This window comes from Poecilia mexicana, unplaced genomic scaffold (assembly GCF_051168715.1).
Source record: "Poecilia mexicana isolate PSO_F unplaced genomic scaffold, ASM5116871v1 scaffold_7, whole genome shotgun sequence".
Taxonomy (NCBI): Eukaryota; Metazoa; Chordata; class Actinopteri; order Cyprinodontiformes; family Poeciliidae; genus Poecilia; species Poecilia mexicana.
The window spans coordinates 7,988,770-8,009,759 of NW_028263376.1; the positions used below are offsets into that span (position 1 = coordinate 7,988,770).

Sequence of the window (20,990 nt, forward strand, 5' to 3'; positions counted from 1 at the left end):
GAACCATTTAAACGGACCATTAAAACCCTTACAGCGTTCCCAATGATGTGGGTTGTGTAAACTTCTGATAGACACTGTATTAGCAAACTAAACTGGCAGAGGCAAAAAAAAAGGAGATTAAACTAAGAGAGTTTCTACTGTTTTTTAAATGTTCATTAATATCTGGTATTATTTTGTCTCACTGTTGCCTTTCACCAACACCGTCCACTGAATCCTAAAGTAATTCTGTTTGCTGCTTTTAGGGTTTTTCTCCGATGAGCAGTTTGTGTTTCAGCATCTTTTCGTCTTGCCCAGCCTTCACCTTTTTTGGGGGGCGTTGGCATGTTGACAGCACTGAGATTTTTCTCACCTCAGCTCATTTAGTGTAAACCAACATTTTCAAATGAGACGTACATATCACTTAGACATACAGTAGAAAAGCAAACAGTCTTTTGTGCAACAGGGGAAATGTGATAAACAAATCTGGTATTGTAAATAACAGAATAAAGAGTTTGAAGTTGTGCCGTATGGGACCTATTTGGTTGAACTTACTGGCAGGAAGAGTGAAAAAAGTTCTTGCAGGAACTGGAAGCGTCTCATTAAGACATTCCCAGCATATACTGTTTATAAACAGGCTCTTGTTCATCGCTGGTGATGGATGGACGTGTCCTGCTGCTGACTCTTCCTGCAAACCTCCCCGACTCCCCTTCTAACAAGCTTTCTGCCACTGTTTCACCACAAACACACACATCGCTATGGACCTGATATTTTATGTTTCAGTATCACCTCCTCGCTGGGTGGGCCACTTTCAGGGTGTGTGATTTCACGGAGGAGGGAACGTGCGTTAGGAGGGAGAACGATGCAGCAGAAGGGTCAGCATGATTCCGCTAATGAAGAAAAACTGCTTGGCTGTCGGGAGCAGGTCAAGGTCATGCAGAGGAGCTGGACACAGATCCATGCCACAGTTTTCAGATTCTTATTTGAGATTTTCTGAAAATCATTTCCTTTTCACTTCACGGATATGTCCTGCATTGTGTCACTGTCTAATGAAATCCAAATGAAGTTGCATTAAAATGTGCGCTTGTGACAAAATGTGAAACTTTTACAAGTTACCGGTTAATAAAAGTATCTGAGGAGGGAAAAACCCTCAAGTTACGAGTCAGACGCAATATCACGACATCGTCTTCATTTTGTTTATTTCTTTACAGTACACGGACCGACTAGATATGTTTGTCATTTCCAATATAAAACCAACGTTCGCTTCAAAATGTGCAAAACCACACAATAAAATGTGCAAATTAAAAAGGCAAGAAAACAATAATTGTTTTAAGACAGTTTTAAAACTCAGCTGGTCATGCATCTTCACAAAAACATCGAGTAAAAACCTGAAACTACAAGGAAAATATGAACAGTCTGCATAAAAGATCTATCAACACTTCTGACATGTTTTTGCTGCAGGTTAAGGGGAGAGCAGATGTAGATACAAGGTTTATATGTCTTAAAATCTTAAAAGGACAATACCAGACAGTGGAGTTATTCTGGCACATTTCACCACCACAGACAGGGTTAGATGTGGTGGTTCAGAAACTTTACAGCACCGTAGTTGTTTCAGAGGAAACCTCTGTGGAATGGTCTAGTCTGAATGCTTGACGTTACGACTCAGAGCTCCATGTCCGACGTCTGAAACCCAGACACTAAAAAGCAGATAAAATAAGAAGTTTTATCTGTACTTCCATTGTGGCAATAAAAAAATAAAAAAAAAAAAAAAACATCTTTAAACATTAATCAGGACGAACATATAATAAATAAAAACTAAAACTGAGTTCGATTGGAGTTGAGCTTCTCTCCAGGATCTCCTCCGTCTGTCGGTTCAGCTCGGGATCAGAGGCGCCGTCTCATCAGTTCCCAGGCTGCCGTTCACGTTCTGAACCGGAGCCTTGCGGTAGATAAAGAACTGCACTGAGATCTGAGCGGCAAGGTTAAGGAAATAAAAGAACGAGGTCATTTAGTCTGGAAATTGAGATATTTTCCAATAATCCATTTGTTTTCCCATACATATCCAGATGCAGAAATGACTTAAATTTCATACTTTTCTAGGCGAGGTCATGGACCCCGTGTATTGGGTGTATACATTGAAATCAGGCATGTGGACAGAGTGCAGTCCAACACAGCGGGCGGTTGTAAATGATGGCGGTCTAAAAAGTACAAAAAGCGAAGTGAGTCAATGTCGGTCACACCACTGACTCTTACCAACCAGGCAGCTGCAGCTGATCCAGAACCCTGCTGCTCAAGTTCTGACTAAAACCAGGAAGACAGAGCACTAACACCAGTTTTAAAGTCCTTCCACCGGCTCCCTGTCGCTCAGAGAATAGACTCTAAAATACTGTAGTTAGTTTATAAATCACTTAACTGCTTAGAACCACAACACATTAAAGATCAACTTACCAGACCACTAAAGTCTTCTGGTTCTGGTCTCCAGAGCCAAACACAGAGAAGCAGCATTCAGCTTCTATGCATGATGCTGAAAAATATTTTTCCACTCATTAAAATGTTGGTTATTTTGGGCAAAGACTGCAGCTGCAGCTTCATCTGATAAAACACTAGCATTGGAGTTTTGCGGCAAAGCAGCCACCAGGGGGCGCCGAGGTAAGCTTTTTTTTACTCCCGTTTCCCATAGATTTGGGGATCCGGTGCATTCACTGCTGAATACTTTGTTTCAAACACAACCAGAGGATGTAGAACAGAACCTGACAGCCATCGTCTCTACTTGGCACATTGTGCAGCAGCATCTCTCTGCGGAAGGATACGATGAGGTCCAGGGTGAGCGTTCCGAGGCTGCCGATGAGCCAGGGCAGGTGATGGACCAGGTAGCTTCTCTCGCCGTGGCCCCGCTCAGGGTTCTTCAATAAGACACTCAGGCCGTAGGTGGTGTTCCCCAAGATGACGAGAGCAAACAAGAAGTAAGACACTCCCTCCGTCGACTTCCTCTTAAACTGCGACGAGAAACGAGACGACCGCAAGGGAAGTGAATCGTCTGAACGAGGGATGTGGAACGTTTTCATTTTCTACCTACTCATGTTCATGTACACATTGTTCCCACACAGGGAACAGCAGGGGTTTTTTTTTGTTTTTTTTACACTGGATTATATTCACTTAAATTTTTGCAGTTAACAAGAACATTGAATCTGTCATTTTTCACTTGGATGAGTCGTTTTTCTCCATTAGTCTCTTGGATACTAACAGAACTCTTCATGTCTTGTACACAGAAGATGCACTATGTTCTCTAGAAAACATGCTCATCAGTACTTCAATGTAATGAAAACTTTGACCAGTTTAGACCCCAAATTGGTCTCTATGCATTCCCACTTTGATCCTTCTAATTTACCAACAAAATTAAAAAAAAAAAGCTTTACTAAGTAAATGTACTTGAACTGCAAGCTGCTCTTTTGACCTTCCACAATCGTTCTTAATAGCATCGACTAAAAAGGATAAAGAACAACTTAAGTTTTAAAAATAGATATAATAATAAATGCAGGTTTTAGCTATTTCCCAGTTTTTTCCCCATAGAATAATTACATTTAATTTCCACAGTAGAATGGCACCAACATCATCTGTCATTTTTTTTATTTTCATCTATGTTTCTCGTTCTGAGGCTGGAAACTATGTGCAAACATCAACATCACATATTACGTTTCTGAACACGTTTTATGTTTTTCTTTGTACTAAAATCTAAAAACGGGGATAAAAAAGTTACTATTTTAAAACAACAGGTTTCCTGCAGGAGGAAGCAAAAAGCACCTAACTGGTGACTGAGCACCTCCCAATGTTTTTTGATATTGCTACATGTGCATAAACAGTCAGACATTTCACTTAATAAATTATACAAAAAAGAGTTAGTTCCACTAAAGCTAGCCCAAGTTCTTGCATCCCTTGGCTTTTGTCCTATGAATTTATTGTTTTTATTGTAGTTTGAGATTTTCAGGAGCTACAGAGACAAACCGTCATAAAAAAATAAAATGCTGAACTCTAATTTAATTTAATTGAAAGTCAAATCTCACACGACACGGCCAAAACTGCTAAGGCATGAAACGGCATCAACATTCCTTGAACATTTTTGCAAACCTGCTCGTCAGACTCACATTTGTGTGCATTTGTGGCAGCCTAGAGCAGAGGTAGAGGACTGATGACACCGACCCAATGGAGAAACCAATAATCTCTCTAGGGGTAAAAGGCTGGGGTAAAGAGGGGTAGATTTAACGTTACCAATAACCAAAAAACAGCCAGACATAACTAGTTAACTTCATTCAGATAAGTGGATCATAACAGGTCTGACCTGAATAGAGCTAGTGTCAGTGGTTGAGAGCAAAGAGCGGCTCCTGAACCCAGAGAAGATCATTTCAGGTTCGGGGTCGACCCCAGGGAGGTGGGCCAGACCAGCAGTCAGGCCCAGAACGCAAGAAATGCCCACGACGTTCAAAACTGTTCTCCCTGGTGAAGATGTGAAAGCAGAGGTCGACATCAGTACAGAAAACTGAAGCAGGTACAAAAAACATGATGTTAGAGTAACGTCGACTCACTGTTTATCAGTCAGAAACGTATAAAGCTTGCTTTTAGCACATAACTATTTCAAATTTAGTTATTATAGCCGTCTCTCCAAAATGTCTTACTGAGACGATATCAATATCCAATATTAATATTGCTAAAGTTTATTTTGCATTTCCATGGAAATAAATATTAGTTCCTAACATTGGCCCAGTTTTATTCATCGGACCGTTATCAATATGCTGATAAATGACTGCTACTGGCCAGCACCGATGTTAGAGCCAATATGTTGCTAATCATTATTGCACATAAACAGTATATTTAGTATATTTTATGTGTGGATTTTGAGGTCAGGTTTTGTGAGGAGCCTCAGGGTTTACATGTCTCCTACTTTGTTGTTACTGCAAACTGTGGTGTTAAATACAATCAAAATGAGCTGGACAATATCTAAGAATATTCAATAAGATAAAAACAAAACTTTAATTAACAAAAGTGAAAATACTCACTGTGAGCTATTCTGTGTCTCATTTTGTAGTATGTGTACATGGCGAGCATCAGCAGGTCGGCCAAGACATAATAAATGGCTGTGTAGGTCTATATGACAGGGACAAACAGATACACACGTCTCAGGTGAACAAAAAACTGTTTCCTATGAGTTCACATGCTTCAAGCTGACTAAAATGACTAATTGATACAAGAATATTCCATAACAATGTGCTTTCATTAATAAGAATGCATTACATGGTCATTTATTAGCATTCTGGTATAGTTGTTTTTTATTGTCTTAAAGGCAAAAACCATAAAAGATTTCTTTAAAATCATGAATATTGAACATTTGACAAACTTGAAAAAAGATATTTAAGTCGTTTCTGTAAAAAAAAAAAAATTACCTGAAGTGGAAGCTGGTCAGCCAGAAAGGAGCCAATCAGATTGCAGGAATCGCCTCCCAACCACAGCAGCAGAAACCAGACTGATAGGGCACTGTCCATATTCCCCTTTTTACAGGAACTGTAGTACTGACTGTAACCAGACAGAGAGCAGAGTTAACTTTACATGACAGTTAAACAAAACTACAAAACTGACTAAAAGAACAAACTCTTACGGAAGAGAGGACACCATGAAACAGACGATGGACAGGAGGCCCAGGCAGACGCTGGCCATGTCCCTCGCATCCTGGGCGCATTCCCCCAGGCCTTCCCAAACCCACTGGGAGCCATTCGGACACAACGAGCTGAAGTTTCCTGAATCTGTCCATCCGGGCGAGCTCTGGGTGAAGACGTTGCCTTTCCACATAGTCTGCTGGTCAAGAGACACGAATGTCAGTGAATACTAGAAGTTTCAAATTCACCAACTAAATAACCAGAGAGGAAATGGGCCAAATCTTAGTTCTGATGGGTGAATCGCAGATCAAATATGGAAAAAACTTCCAGCCCTCTTTATTCATGACATACTTATAAAACAACAACAATAATAATAATAATAATAATAATAATAATAATAATACAATCACCTTTAGCAGGCTATTCATGCTTAAACTCTACTCAAAATATACTTCTGCAAAAAAGAGAGGAACAACATTGCTCCACCATGACGAAAAAGACTCATAGCCTTTTTTGTCTTGAACACTGCATAGACGTTGTGTCAGCAGGTGTGGCACAACCAGTTATTAGTTTTAGATGGCAATTACTTTTTCACATTGTGCAGGACTGGTTCTGATTGCTGTTTATGCAATTAATAAAGGACATGTTAACTTCAAAACTGCATTTTGTATTAAAATTAGTTTCATGACCTAAAATGAATCTGTCCATCCAGACAGACAAAAGAGAAACCCATAATGAATATGCAAAGGTCGAACTATTTTTACTGCATGGTTTCAGGCATAATTTGTAATATTCATGTAATTTCTTCATTTTAGGTTGAATTCAAAGCTACTGCCCCTATCAAAGAACATAAAGTGCTTGTTTTCTTTTTTATGTATTAAAGTGCTTTAAAAAAAAGAAGAAAAATCAGAAAGGCAAGAGATAAAAAGCAAAACAAAACAAACAAAAAAACAGGAATTTGAATGGGCCAGAAAAAGTTTGCTTCCTTGTTGCATTTCTGTCAATGTTGTAAATTAAGTCTTCATAAAAAAACGTTTTCTAAACAGATATTCAAGTAAAATACAGAAATAAACCACCAAACCTCAATGTGTCGCAATAATATAAGCAAGACCGACACTGTCCTTTAAAGGAGACGAAGTAAACAAATTGTTTGTGTCGGCCATATGGCTCAAATGTCAAGCTCTGACAAAACAAACACATGAGCAACAAAATAATATCAAATAAAAAACATTGAACTCAGATGTTCAGGTAATGCATTTCACGAGGAAAATGGTTACCAGTAAAGGTTACAAATCTATAGAGATCAATATCAAAACAATAAACACACTCTCTACTAGCCATTGCAGAGATTAGCAACAAAAGCTACCTACACTGCCTCCCATAGATGACCGTTTTGGTTCAACTGTAAGCCAACAATGTGAACATGAATAATATTTGATGTTTGCCTTGCCTGTGTAGCCGCTGACACGCCTATGGATTCGTTTCTACGCACAAAAACGTCGATCCCGAAGTTGGGAACATACCATCGAAGAACACAGTAAATACCAGCGACTGTGTTGTCTTCCCAACCGCGCGCTGATTGGTTGATTTTACAAAAAACGTATCCGCAAACGTAGTCATGCGCATGCGTGACTAAATATGGCAGGCCATTTTAACATAAATTCGGGTTTGTCTGACTTTCCGTAATTACGTTCCTAAAAATGCATTTTGACTAGACAAAACTACACGTTGGCTATCCGGAATTGTAATGTGAGATATCTGCATTTACATTCTGACTAGTAAGAATAATAATTCAAGGCAGTTCCAGTGACGTCAAATGACGTCACTGGAACTGCCATTTGACGGGACACATATCTGTAATTACAATTTAAGATATCTTGAATTAGGAATTGCGTGGAAGCCCCTTTGTGCTGTCCAGTCCAAACAGTTGCCTGCAGAATTTTATGTTTGCTGCACAAAAATGTCAGTAAATACCACAGAGCTCGGCAATGTTGGATATGCAGAGAACACAAAACTTCATAAACTGTAAGACTGCTTCTGAAATCTGCAAAGAATTTCCTGTTTATTAATTTCCGACAAACCAAATTTACTGAAAAACAGCTTTGAAAAGCTAAAATTGCTACTGTCAAACCATTTTCAACATCAAATGGGTGCATTTTCAAACATCTTTCGTTTTTTTTTTTTATATTTTTCATTGCTTTATTAAACTTTCAAATTTCTACATGTCAGGGAAGTTTTGACTATACAGAATACATCAAGATATGAGTAATGTCATTCTGACTAGTCAGAATGTTAAAAAATACAATTCAAGATATCTCTAATTTGGTTTTTGTCTAGTAGCCGTTATTTGCTTTTAAAATATCTACAATTTAAATTTTGTTAGTCAAAACTAGAAATCTATCCAAAAATACATTTAAGATATCTTGAATTATGGTGTCACTCAAGATATCTTTAGAATTACAACTAGACAAAATTAAAATAGATATATCTTGAATTTACTTGATGACTAGTCATAATTTAATTCTAGAAATCTGAAATGTGTATTTCAGATAGTAATTCATTGCAGATATCTTGAATTGAAATCTCCATATAAGTCAATGGTAAAACTGACGTCATTTCGACTAGTCAGAATGTAATTAGAGATATCTCAAATAGGTATTTTGTCTAGTCAAAATATAGTTAGAGATATCTCAAGTCACTAAAACGTCTAGTCATAAAACAATTTGAGATATCTGGAATGTAAGGGTGGTAAAACCAAATTTATGTTAAAACGGCCTGCCATATATCCCAAAAAATACATGCGGTTTTGGTTGAGCAACACTGAGCAAAGCTCCAAACTACGAAAATAAGGGAAAAAAAGAGAGAGAAAAAAACGCCACATAGTATACATTTCTCAGCATATATAAGCAACCTCATTAACCTACATTAATTCTGTAACTAGTTCTAAGCCGATATGAACCTTTTGGCCTCGTACATTCCTCATTAAACGACAAACCCGCCAAAGATTATAGAGCTACGTTCGTATTTTCCATGTTTTACTACAAAATGTCCCAGCTATCATAATTGTTAACGTAGATTACGTTAACAGTTCTGTTTATTATCATCTCTTAAACAGTGCGTAACTCTCAAAACAACTGGAAAAGAAAACCAAGTTGCGTTAAATTAGAAATGTAAACTTTTTAAAATATAACTATATTTATTAAAACGCATGTGAACAGAGGAAAGAGACAACATACCTGAAGGGCTATTAAAACCCGAAGCTGAATCTAAAATACAAACTGGTCTTCTTCCACTTATTCTGTAGGTTTGTGGAGTTCTGTTCAGGTGTCAGCTGACCCGCCGTCAGACTGACGACTCAGCACCAAGTTCACTGATGTCAGCACGAGTGATTTTTTTAAGGTTCCCTGAAGTCCCGTGCTTAGTTCCGACCTTAACCCCTCAAAGAACAAAAACCGAACAAATACAATCTTCTTATCAAATACTGAAACAGCACAAACATGCCTGTCGATTATCCACAAAAGAGGACATGAGAAAGTCAGCAGAACGTTCTGCAATGACTGAAGCCCAGGAGGACTCAGCGACTTCTTAAACATAAATAATCTATTGCTGTGAGGAAAGTAACTAGCGGCAACAAAAACACAACTTTAAATACTTCGGAAAACTCCCTTTTAGATATTTTTTCCCTCCCCACATTACAACTACAAAATGTATTTTATTCGGATCAGTGATGTCGGATCACATGTCACAATATGTGACAAATGTGACCCATATTGTGACAATGGCATGAAAAAAAAGGCATTGTTGAAAGAAATCCAATTTGAAGTTTACCACAACCCAAATAGAGAGAAAACGTGGAAAGTGGGGTGATCTGGTCAGATCATTTTGTTAACCCGTCTGAATAGGGCTAAAACGATTGTTTTGAAACCGATAATTGAAATGGTCAACTAATTTAATAGGCCATTAGTCAATTATTGATTAATAATTATAATTATTAATATCATTAATATATAAATAATAATGATAATTAATATTGTTAATTATTAATTAATGTATGTTGCAGTTCTTCTTACCCGCCATACTTTTGTTTTTGTTTTTTGGAGGGGACGGGGTTTTAGCATCGTCACAGTAAACTGGATTATTTGAACGAATATCGCCATTTATCTTCCAGATCTTTTTGTTGCACCTGCAGCAGATAAACTTAAGGAAACGACAACCTGCTGTACAAATACCTTCCTCTGGTGTACTTCAAGAACAGGTTTTATTGACGCACCAAAACACCTATACTGTAGACTCTCTTATTTACACAACGTTTCCACAAAGTCATACAAATACTTAGTAGGCTCGATGTCAAAGCATAGATAATATACATCAAACAGAATAAGTCAAGTTAAATGCTTTTATAAAGAAATTGTTACAACTCTACAAATGGATGATAGAAAATAAAACAAATCAGTTGGTAGCTACAACAGAACAAGAAGTCCTACTTCAAAATCTGTACAAGCGGGTCAGTGTCCTTGAAATAGAAGATCCATATTTACGCTCTCGGGAGGAAAAGGAATAAAATATGACAGAAGACTTGTAAATATTTCATTCCAAGGCAACAATCTAATGAGTTTGTTTAGAAAACGTCATACTTTTTGTCTCTCCAAAAAAAAAAAAAAAAAAAAAGAGGCTGAGAGATGAAAGGAAGACAGTCTTTTAACTTCTTGTTTCTTTACGCTGGGCTTTTACTTGATGTGAACAACCTTGTCGTCCGTTTTCAACCGTTTGCGTCGCGGCTGAATGAAGTCCTCCTCGGAGTCCTCCGTGTCCACGAGCTCCCTCTCCTTCTCGTCGGAGGACCCGGGCTCCGGCGAGTCGGGGAAGTGTTGGTCCGGGAATATGTCCTGCAGCTTCTCCTCAAAGTACAGGCTCACCGCCTTACCAGATATCGCCATCTCTGATCCCGCCTGTCGGAGGAGGAAGGAAGAGAAGGAGGAGGAGGAAAAGGTCGGAGGAGAAGAAGAAGAGCGTGAGGAGTGACAGAGAAGGAAAGGTGTGAGTACCGTTGAGTGTGGGCGGGATAGGGGAAACATGAGTGGGTTGGAGGCAGGAAGGAGGAAGAGGAGAATGAGGAGACAAATTAGATTTGGTTAAGACTCCTGGTGGCAAAGCGGCCCCAGCTCAACCGTGCTGTACAGAGCGAGGATGTCCCGCCTTCCGGTCCCACTGTGGCTCCATGAAACATCTCTGCTAGTGACTTACAGGTCAAAGAGGCTTGTTCAACAATACCCACCAAAACAAACAAAAGAAAATCTATTCCATAAAGGAGATTTCCAAGGTTGCGCAAGAATGTAATGAACATGGCTCAATAAAGAGCATTTCCACCCCACTACGGACAGAAAGAAAAGCTAACATACACTGATCAGAGGTAACATGAACCTTTATGTTGAAAGCCTCAACACTGCTGAAGATAAAATTGTTGAATTAACATCAGTGCTGTAGATTTGTTTCAGATTTTTAGTGTAAGTGTCCCAATACAATATATTTTTCCCTCTAACACGATAAAGATGTCGTAGCTTTGAGTATTGGACGACACCAACCTAATGTGACATCAGCACGAATCATTCAAACTTTTATTGCTTACTCTGTAGTGTGGACGTTACAAAAAGGCTTCATAAAGTGACATTACTCGGAGAACAATAGTCAAAAGCAATAGGCACGAGAACAATTGGCCCATTTATTGTTAACCAATGGGTGTGTGTGTGTGTGTGTGTGTGTGTGTGTGTGTGTGTGTGTGTGTGCGGGATACAAGTGCTGCTGGATAGAAACTGGGACAGAATAAATGCTGGAGCGGAGTGCTTCTATGAGATTTAAATACTTGTCTTTTGGATGATACTGGTCCGAATTCCAATATCAGCATTAGCTATCTACATCATATATGCACTAATCTGCTTCCAACACCATTTGAAATACGGTGCAGTCAAACTGCACAGAGGGTTTTTTATTTAAACATTTCCTTACTGTCAGAAACCATGTACTGAGGGAACTGCAAAGTAACTAACGACAAACAGTTTCATAATTGTTCCTGCTGATTTATAGAGCCGACTTCTCCGTTATGGAAAATCCCTGATTAGGCAACTTGCCAGAAATCTCACTGTAAAGGTAAAGATATTCTACAATAAACGCATACAGAAACTGGTGTTTTATCTCCAATACAAGGTGCTGAACAACATCTAAAATATCACTTATGTAGTTTTGTTTTTTGCTTTAATATATTATATTAAAAGAGTCCTGTAATGTCTGCTGTCTCTACTCTTAATACGGAAAATTACTGGCCCCTGCATCAGAGGCCAAACCTTTATGAAACCAGATATTGGGAATCGGTCGTATAATTCTGATCAGTGCATTTCTACAGATTTCCATTCTCCTTTCCTCTAATGTGCTTTGTGCCGTTATATTCAGGTGCATTCACAGTAAATCTGGTCACTAGCATCCAAGATATTTCTTTAAAAACTGAAACTGCTTCGGTAAAAATTGTTACTGAAATAAGCTGCTAAACGTGAAAGAAGCAGAGGATGCTAGTTGTCCTGTTAGGTGTCAATAAACGCCGTTTTACAACATTTCTTTCACTTTAGTCCAAGGCAGTAAGATGAACTCAACTGGAAATAACATGTCGGACAAAAACAACCAAATAATCCCAAACCTGACAGATCCTGCACCAATACTCCAGCCTGACAGCTAAAGGAACATTTGCATAAGCAGCAGACTATCTAAAACTTTTCTTGGCGTTGATAAAACTAACCACTTAGACACGTTCAGTCATTTTACACATTTAAAAGCTTTTTTCTTTTTACTGTGTAACTTTAGAGTCTTCTATACAACTCTTCTATTTTTGAGCGACTTGAATGAGGCAAGCACACATTCAAACTGACTTGAGCAGCTCATTGCAGATCAACCCTGAAAGTTAATTAAAAAAACTCCTTTGTGTTAGTAATGTGAAACAAACTTGTCCTGTATGGCTAGCTCCTTAGATGTGAAGTCTACATTTGTTTGCAACATTAGTTTGTTTTACGTCAGTGAGCTTTATAACGGCGTCTTGTGTCAGCATCATATTTTCATGTTACACTCATTGTATTAAGCCAGCAAAACATAAAGTGAAATAAAGTGAAAACCTCGATCTGTAAGTGAAAACAGTAAGAGAAAAAGTGAAAGGAAAGCAAACTTAGTGACCCGTTTCGCCACTTAATGAGAAATAAGACCTGTGTCAACCAATTTTCAACATTTCGTTTTTCTTTTTCATAGGCGTATTGAATCTAAAGGCAGTTGTGAAGAGCTTCACTCGGGTCGTTTCCACACATTTCTTGGAGCCTCAGTGGGAGGGAACAGGAGACAGGTGCCCCATTTGAAACGGCTTACCTGGGTATTAATCTCTTTCTCCTCATCATAAACTTGGATTATTCGAGACATCTAAAGGGGGTAATAACATTACAACAAAGACAGTGAAGCAGGAGGAGGAGAGAAGAATTCATAGCACAGGCAAGTTTAGTTCATAACAGATAAAGGAATCTGTTTCTTTTTAAACTGTGCTCAGTTAAATCACCGAGTCAAAAAAGTGCATCCATTAACAGCAAGTGAAGGTTGCAAACGACAAACGGAGAGCAACTTTTCCCCCTCTTTATACGTTTCACCATGTCGTTTTCTGGTCCAAATAATGTGCATCCAATAGTCTCTTCAGTTTTACATGATTTTCCCAATGAATAAATACCACCATGTGCACTTAATAAATATCTAGAATAAATATCATTTAATAAATGCCTAGAAACCTCCCTCTCTTATTAAGAATATGGATATTTTCACTCACAGTGAAAGTTTTTTTTAAACACCCGTGTGGTTTACCAATGTGAAGCAGTGGTAGAAAAGTATTAGTAGTGAGTGGTGGAAAATGTGAAAAGAAGATGAGATGCCTTTAAACTCCACTTTACAACAATTAGTACAAGGCAACACAACTGCAAGCATCACAACCAATATGCCAGGTTCAAAATGTGGTTAAAGTCATGAGCATACAAGTGCATCTCTTTTTAAAATATCGGAAAGTTAGTTCATAATGTGACATTCCCATTTTGCAGAGATAAACGGTGATGGATTAATTTGCTCTAGTCAGTTTTGAAGATTGTGGCCAACAGATGATGCTGCTAAGCCAAAAGTTAACTCCTCAGGAAATTAGGACATTATAACTGACCAATAAAAAAAGGAATATGGAAGCGTTGGGTTACAGCCCACACAATCCTGTTAGCCCATTGACAGAGAAGCTACAGCGCCGCATCATAGATAAATTCATGGGAACGTTTTGTGGAAGAAAAGTAGAAAAGTGAAGTAGAACATCAGTAGTAGAAGTAACTGCTGCGTTTAGGCTCCTTGGAGTTTCACAGTGGCTCTTTTTAACTTTGGCTAAAAAATTAAGCCAGTTAATGTTTCTAACTTTAGATATCTTAACAATGAAATGTTTTTTAGTTTATTTCTGCAATATTTGTCCTGAATTTCTACAAAGAACGACACTAAAAGTCCTAGTAATAGGTTTTAGATGTTGTCATTAGGGTGAAATCTGAGGGATTTTTTTTTTTTAGTTTTGACAATTTTTTATCGTACAAAAAAAATACTCTGTTAAATTTTATGTTTATCTTAAATCCTAAAACTAGAACTAAAACGATGGTTCATTAAAAATGACAAATTTCTAACAGTAGATATTTTAAAGCAGCAACACCTGCTTAATGACTGTAGTTTATTTATTATCTGCAACCAACAATCATCTACATTAACACTTAAAATTTATAAATGTGTGTTTAGAAATTTCTCCATTTGAAATGAATTGTTAAAATGTACTTTTTGACTATATTGCAATTTTATGGAGATGCAGATGTATCCTTTTAATGGCTTCAAAATAAAGGCGATCATGTTAAATACAAAACAATAATAATATGAATGAGCAGGTGGTAAAAATGTGGAATCACTACTCTTGGATGGAAATAAATTCAATTAAAAAATGAAACCATAAGCAGCTTGGGGGAGAGGTGAAATCAAGAACTATAAAAAAAAATTTAAAGTATAGATTGCATTTAAAAGTCAAAATAGGAACTTCTCTTTTAAGCTACATCTCAGATTAATCACTGCTTCCATGTAGCCCCACTCTGTTTATTTACTTGATATGTAACTAAATGCTCATTACAAGTTTAAATGAATGAAATAAATGCTACTAATATGTGATATTTTGCATTCTGTCGACCTGTTGATCACCTGAAGTCAACCTTTATGTTCATCACTTGCACCTTATACATCTCAAAAAATGTAAATATTGTGAAAAAGTTCTATATTTTTGTTCAGAAAGTGAAGCACATACCCAGCTCACCTGTCAGCCATGAAATTAGTTTGTCATGAAAATTACAAGAAACAAAGGCTCAAAATATTTCACCTATGCATAGCAAAGCTATATAGTATGAGTTTTACTTTCTGAATTGAGTGACAAAAATGTTGAATCTTTCACAATTTAAAATAATTTTTTTAAAGAAGTTTGTGTTCCATAACATTTGAAAAAAGTTTAATTTGGTTGTTTTTGGTGACACTTCTCTTGCTTTTGACCTATTGCTCCAACTGTAACTGAAGGAGAAAATAAATTTCATGAGCTTACATCCAAGAGTGGAGATTCTATATTTTCCAATAGGATTGCATAACCTCAGTGAACATCAGTGTGACTTATGTCTGCATGCAGTTTTAGTCACTGCCATTCCCCAAGCAGGTTGAAGACTCATGCTGCTCACCTCGTTGTATTTTGCACAATTTTTGAAGATGAGGCGCATGTCATCCACAAACTCCTGTATGGACTTGTAATACTGGGAGCTTCGCAGCTGCAGCTTCTTCTTCACCTTCTTTAGGTCCATGGGCTGCTTAATTATCTTGTAGTAATTGGGCACCTAGATCCAAAGACAGAGATACGATGCATATTGAAATATTTCAAATAAAAAAAAGTGTTTATAAAATTGAGGTGTAGTTCTGGGGAATCTGGGAAAATAGTACAATTGTAAGATTTCTACTTCAGCTTGTACACAAGTAGAGTAAATAAGTACAAAGCTGGTGTCTTAAGCAATATACTTAAAAAAAAGCTGCACAATATCAGAAAAACATCCAGTTATGCCTCCATCTCGGTCACTGAAAATATAGGTTTGCAGTATACAGTAGAGAAAAACAGGAGATGAATGAAATTGTGCACTAATAAGTTAGCGAATTAAAGCAAAAACTATTTAGTGATCACAAATGTGGTGCCTGCTAATGTAAGTAAAATATTTGATGCAATTCATGTAGTGCAGCTTGTTGAATGAAGTGTGTGAAAGGTGGCAACACTTACGGAGCTCGCAACAGGTTCCCTAAAGCCCATGCTGAGCTCGTGACAGAAAATATACAGAAGCAGGCGTTCACATCTCTGCAGACAGAAAAACACAAAGTTACACGTCTTGTAGTCGTCATGAAGACATCTCTGATGTTTTGACAGCGCTGACCCGCTGGTCTTCAGGACTCAGGCTCTGATCTCCTTTGATCCTCTTGCTTTCATCACAATACTCGATCTCTGGCTCAGCTATACTCCGGCAGAATGTGCAGAGAAATTCACCTCTATGGTAAAAAAATCACACAAAGTGGAGCCTTTAGATTGATCTAGTTTACCGAAATACGGCCACAAAGTTGAGCTTTCTGAAATGTTACTACGGCAACGCATACAAACGCGCAGGATGCACTTACTGTGGGAAGATTTTTATGGTGGGTACGTGGCATTTCATGTGGAATACTTTAGGACAGCGGTCACAGCACAGAAGATCACCGCCGTTGATACAAACGGCACACCAGTCTTCGTTGGGGTCGTCATCTTTCCCGCCACCGCCCTGCGCTGCGTCGTGCGACCCGCTTCTTTTGACTACGCTTCCATTGGTGAGTACAGAGCCTGTCTGGCTTGTCGTAGTGTTGGTGGAGGACGACGTGCCGTTCAGTCCAGAGCAAGACGTCTCAGATGTGGGCTCCGTTTTGACGCGTTCGCCGACGTCCCTGTAAGCATCTGGCCCTGCAGATGGAACGGCCAGTGGGCTGCTCTCTGGACTGCTCATCTACAGCGACAACACAAAGGCGCACTTTTTTAGAGAAATGTTTTTACGGTGCATAACTTAAACCTGCCACTTTAACACTGAAATAGGCAAGACTGAACATTAAAGCTGGGCAATAAATCTTCATTTTTTTTCCACACCAGATCTGATTTTATTTGATTTTTTTTTCTTTCCTCACTTTCTTTTAAAAAATTAAATGACAGGAAATATTTTCAAAATTGGCTTTTATTTCAGTCATACATTTTGTGAGTTCTACGACAGAGTAATGGGGCCAGGCTACAAAAATGTTTGTTAAATTACGAGAATATAGTCACACTATTAGCAGAATAAAGATATAGTTGTACCTGAAAAAGTCTTAAAAATACAAGAAAAAAAGCTTTGATGGATTTATTGGGGTGTGACGAGTAGTTCTTTCTTGGAAATAAACTTTTTGGAGGATTGTTGCAAACAAATATTTTAGTAGTCGAGAATTCTATTGATTATTCTTACGATTTAATGAGTAATCGGATAAAAAAATTATAAAATAATATATTGGTAAATCTAAGACAACACCAGTGTTACTATCAGATACCAACAACAGTCCAATTTTTCTTATTTGAGCTTCCCCAACAGTTACTTTTCTGTAGTTTAGAAAAAGCTCCAGGCATCGCGCCAGTCATTTTAAGGATGCTTATTGGTCCCCCGAAAAACGACATTCCCGGACATAATCATGAATCAATAAAATCCTCCCGGACCGAAACTGAAAATTGGACGTTATGCCGCTAACACTTAGCTTTCGTCAATAACTCAGGCAGAAGTGAAAACGCTGCGCAACACAAATAAGGACCCAGCCGCAACGCAGTGCATTAAATATTAAAACATAACTGGACGAAGCTTCGAGGCAGATAATTTTTCCTCGAGGGATTTTAATAATCGAGGTACTCGAATCACTCAAGGAATCGTTTCAGCCCTAAGACAGACAGACAGCGCAATCGATTCCAAGTCCTGCAACTGAAAATAATTTGATGGCGATGTATAGATTTAGAGTATAGCATCATGTATTATCGCTAAAACTAACGCCAAAGTATAACTTCACAAGATGCTCAGTATTCCTCATTTTATTTTTTTGTTATTTTTAGTGATGGAGTTCTCAAAAAATGACCAATTTATTCTCATTAAATGTTTTTAATCTGGTAACAGTACAAGGGCATTCTTGTAATATGATGACTTCATTTTTGTTAAGAAACTCACTGTTGAAATAAATAGCAGCTGTAAAACATGCTTGTCAAACAACATGACCGCCTCGGGCGTGCTGACATTTATCGCCCAGCCTTAGTGAAAATATACACAAAAGAATTTTGACCTAATTACCTGACCAGTAACTACATTTAAAACTAAAACACACATCCAGCCTGGGAGTGGCTGTCCATACCATGCAGGCGCTCCTCCCAGCGTCTTTGCCTCGCTCGGTCTTCACAGAAGAGGAGCAGCTGTAGTCATCCTCAGTGCCGGGTTCTTTCTTCACCTTCAGCTGCTCTGCAGCAGATCCACCACCTGTCCCCGCTCTGCCAGCAGAGCTAGAGCTGAAAACAAACAAAACCCAGACATCAAAATAAAACTCACCATAAAACTCATACCGCTCTCTTTTTGCCTGCAGACTATCAGTCCACTAGACTGCGGCTACATAGATTTTTTCCTCTCTAATCAAAACGCTGTAAAACCTATGCTGAACCAGCAGGTGGCCATTTGGATGAAATCAGTCTTATGGCATCGTTTACTGTTCCCTCTCAGTTATTTCTTCAGTTTTCCATTAGTAGCTTACTGGAAACGGGGGGCAGGACAAACCGAACATAAATAAGCCATAAAAATGCCTGCTGCTGTTTTGGGTTCCACTAGGGCTGCACAATGTTATGAAAACGTGATATTTGATGATATTGGTAAACGTTTCAATAACACGATGACCAGCAAAAAAATAAACAAATATTTAAAATGTTTGTCTTTCTGCTTTGGGTTTATAGCAGACACCAAGTTATTCCATCTACTGGGGGAAAAAATTAACAGTTTCATGAACAAGATTGCCATTGAAACAATTCAGTTTTTTTTTTTAACAACTTCAACGGCTAAGCAGTTATTTACATCCTAAAATGTTTGTTATACTGGATTATAGTGTCACCAAATATATAAAAATGCACAAAAATGTCTGGCACTTAAATAATTTGAAGAGATTTGTAGCAGTTTGGTCTTAGTTTCTTACCACAAAACTCCAGATTGGGCAAAAATGTATATTTTTAAGATTAAAAGAACCTTTTGAAAATATCCTTTAGGCAGACATTTAACAATTTCCACAAAGTCCACCAAGTTCATATTTCTGTATTAAACATGATGTCTGTGTTGATCTGATGTAGATTCTAATCTTAAATGTAACATGGAGAACTGATTAACAGAAATAAATGAACTTTGCAATAATATCCTAAATTATTGATTACTGAATTGTACATGTTTTCATAACAATGTGGAAAAATATAGATGATTAATTTTAAGATTAAGGACTTTGCTGAAACCCTCTTATTAGAAATATATTTATATTCTCACAGTCTTGACAAGCAACAGTTAAAGTACATGGAAACATGCATATTCAAAGTAAAACAAATATTTATGAAAAACAGAAAATTAAATATAAGTAGGAGCAAAAGTACAACACAAGCAAAAATATGCTGTGTAGTTATTAAAAATGACATAAGTAGATTAAAAGAAATGTGCAACTGAGTAGGATAATAAAAAAAAACTGTACTGGATTGACAACAGCAAGAGTCTATTTACAAGAAATACGCAAAAACTCTGCAAATATCAGCAGGCATGAGCAAGCAACAGCAGGAGTCATATAAGAAGTTAGAAAAACTGCAGTAAGGTCATAAACTTACTGAGTAAAAGAAACTCTTCCATACTAAAGATATATTTCACATCTTTTGTTGCATTGGGCTTCAACATTCCTATAAAAACTACATCACACTGCTGCACTTGGTCTGAATATTTCTTTACCAGACAGAATTTCTATGGAATAATCAAGAAATATTTCTCCCTCCAGAGGCTTCAGATGTGGAAAAGTAACACTAAATCCAACTGAAATGCAAACGTTTAACGGCTGATGGAATACACTTTATGCTTAAGGACAGCCTGAAATATTACATTCAGAAGAACCAGAAGAGACTTTGAATTCTCCCAGGTGATCCTCTCCAAGTCGCTGCTGCGCTGCAGACACCGAGTGCTTTTTTGGCTCTTAGTTTGGCCTTCAGCGACTGAGTCTATAAATCAAAGATATCCTTCATCTTTACAAGAAAAGCTCTTTGGCTTTTCCTGGACACGTGCCTGTGTTCATCATTCTGCTGCACAATGAAATGCTCTCCCCGGGTCTGACCAAGAGCACATGAGCGTACCTCATCCGCCTCATTACTTCCAGCAGGAGTAGAGCCATCAATAAATGTCTGTGTGGCGGCTCTACGAGCAGAAAATGGTGAGAAGTTGTTGGACATACAGAAGAGGAGCTCTTTCTATCTGAGGCGTTATTCTCTTTTCAGCACGCTTCCCTATGCTTTGCATGCCGAGAGGAATTGACGTTGGCTTTGACTGTCCATTTAGTTCTTTAGTTTGACCGGTTTCCGTTTGCGTATTTGAAACAAAAACCTGCCTTTTTGCACTTTCATTTGTTCTGCAGCAGTGAGGTTTTAGCTTCTCCGTGCAAATCCTCGTTTTTCATCAATATGCGGATTGTAGAAAGTATATTTTTCCATGTCTACATCAGAATTTGTGCTAATTTAAAACTTTTTAGGACATTTTAAGACCATTATGAATGAAATTTAGGACTTTTGCCAGTTGCAAAAAGAGATAAAAGACAACTGTTGTCCAGTGTAATCAACATTAAAAAAAACACCTTTATTTTTCAAACAAATTTAAGACTTTTTTAAGGCCTTAATTTTAGATTTTGACATGAATTTAAGAAGAAGCAGACAACCCGTAACACTGTATTAAGCTAACAAGCACATCTACCTACAACTCAAATCCCAGACGAAGACAGCTAGTCTTCGTTCCCAAGTTATATTTGAAGCTCTGATTTTTTAATGCTTTCTCCATTTCTTTAAACCCCTTTTCATTGCATCACAAAGCTTCCCGTTGTATTACCTGCCTCTGCTGCCTGTACTTGACGTACTGGAAGGTCGTGCCGGTGTGTGAGCGTTGGACAGACCTGCCAGAGAAGAACATGGACTGTGAT

The 20,990-nt window shown here is 37.9% G+C and overlaps 2 protein-coding genes across 8 annotated transcripts in view; both read right to left on the reverse strand.

Moving 5' to 3' along the window:
• Nucleotides 1–1,158: 1,158 nt before the first annotated feature.
• On the reverse strand, nucleotides 1,159–9,010 carry slc66a1 (solute carrier family 66 member 1). 5 transcript variants are annotated; one of them, XM_015004111.2, is made up of 8 exons: nucleotides 8,858–9,010; nucleotides 5,624–5,817; nucleotides 5,412–5,541; nucleotides 5,028–5,115; nucleotides 4,313–4,467; nucleotides 4,119–4,211; nucleotides 2,787–2,972; nucleotides 1,159–1,945 (listed from the first exon to the last, which is right to left on the reverse strand). In XM_015004111.2, exons 2-8 carry the CDS (start codon nucleotides 5,812–5,814, stop codon nucleotides 1,850–1,852), a joined length of 939 nt encoding a protein of 312 aa, XP_014859597.2. In that variant the 5' UTR covers nucleotides 5,815–5,817; nucleotides 8,858–9,010; the 3' UTR covers nucleotides 1,159–1,849. The 5 variants fall into 5 exon arrangements, with proteins under 5 accessions (XP_014859597.2, XP_014859598.2, XP_014859595.2 ...); XM_015004112.2 differs by having other exon boundaries at nucleotides 5,624–5,820; nucleotides 8,858–8,991; XM_015004109.2 differs by lacking the exon at nucleotides 8,858–9,010 and adding an exon at nucleotides 7,072–7,184.
• Nucleotides 9,011–9,860: 850 nt separating this feature from the next.
• Nucleotides 9,861–20,990, reverse strand: part of trim33 (tripartite motif containing 33) — a 31,755-nt gene continuing 20,625 nt past the window's right edge. For 2 of the 3 annotated variants that reach the window (XM_015004101.2, XM_015004103.2), the window contains 8 exons: nucleotides 20,900–20,963; nucleotides 18,156–18,306; nucleotides 16,389–16,747; nucleotides 16,151–16,262; nucleotides 16,000–16,074; nucleotides 15,416–15,568; nucleotides 13,020–13,070; nucleotides 9,861–10,570 (listed from right to left, as the gene is read on the reverse strand). In XM_015004101.2, coding sequence (XP_014859587.2) covers nucleotides 10,349–10,570; nucleotides 13,020–13,070; nucleotides 15,416–15,568; nucleotides 16,000–16,074; nucleotides 16,151–16,262; nucleotides 16,389–16,747; nucleotides 18,156–18,306; nucleotides 20,900–20,963 — 1,187 coding nt within the window. In that variant the 3' untranslated portion in view covers nucleotides 9,861–10,348. The remainder of the gene's footprint in view (nucleotides 10,571–13,019; nucleotides 13,071–15,415; nucleotides 15,569–15,999; nucleotides 16,075–16,150; nucleotides 16,263–16,388; nucleotides 16,748–18,155; nucleotides 18,307–20,899; nucleotides 20,964–20,990) is intronic. The other variant, XM_015004104.2, reaches the window with a different exon arrangement.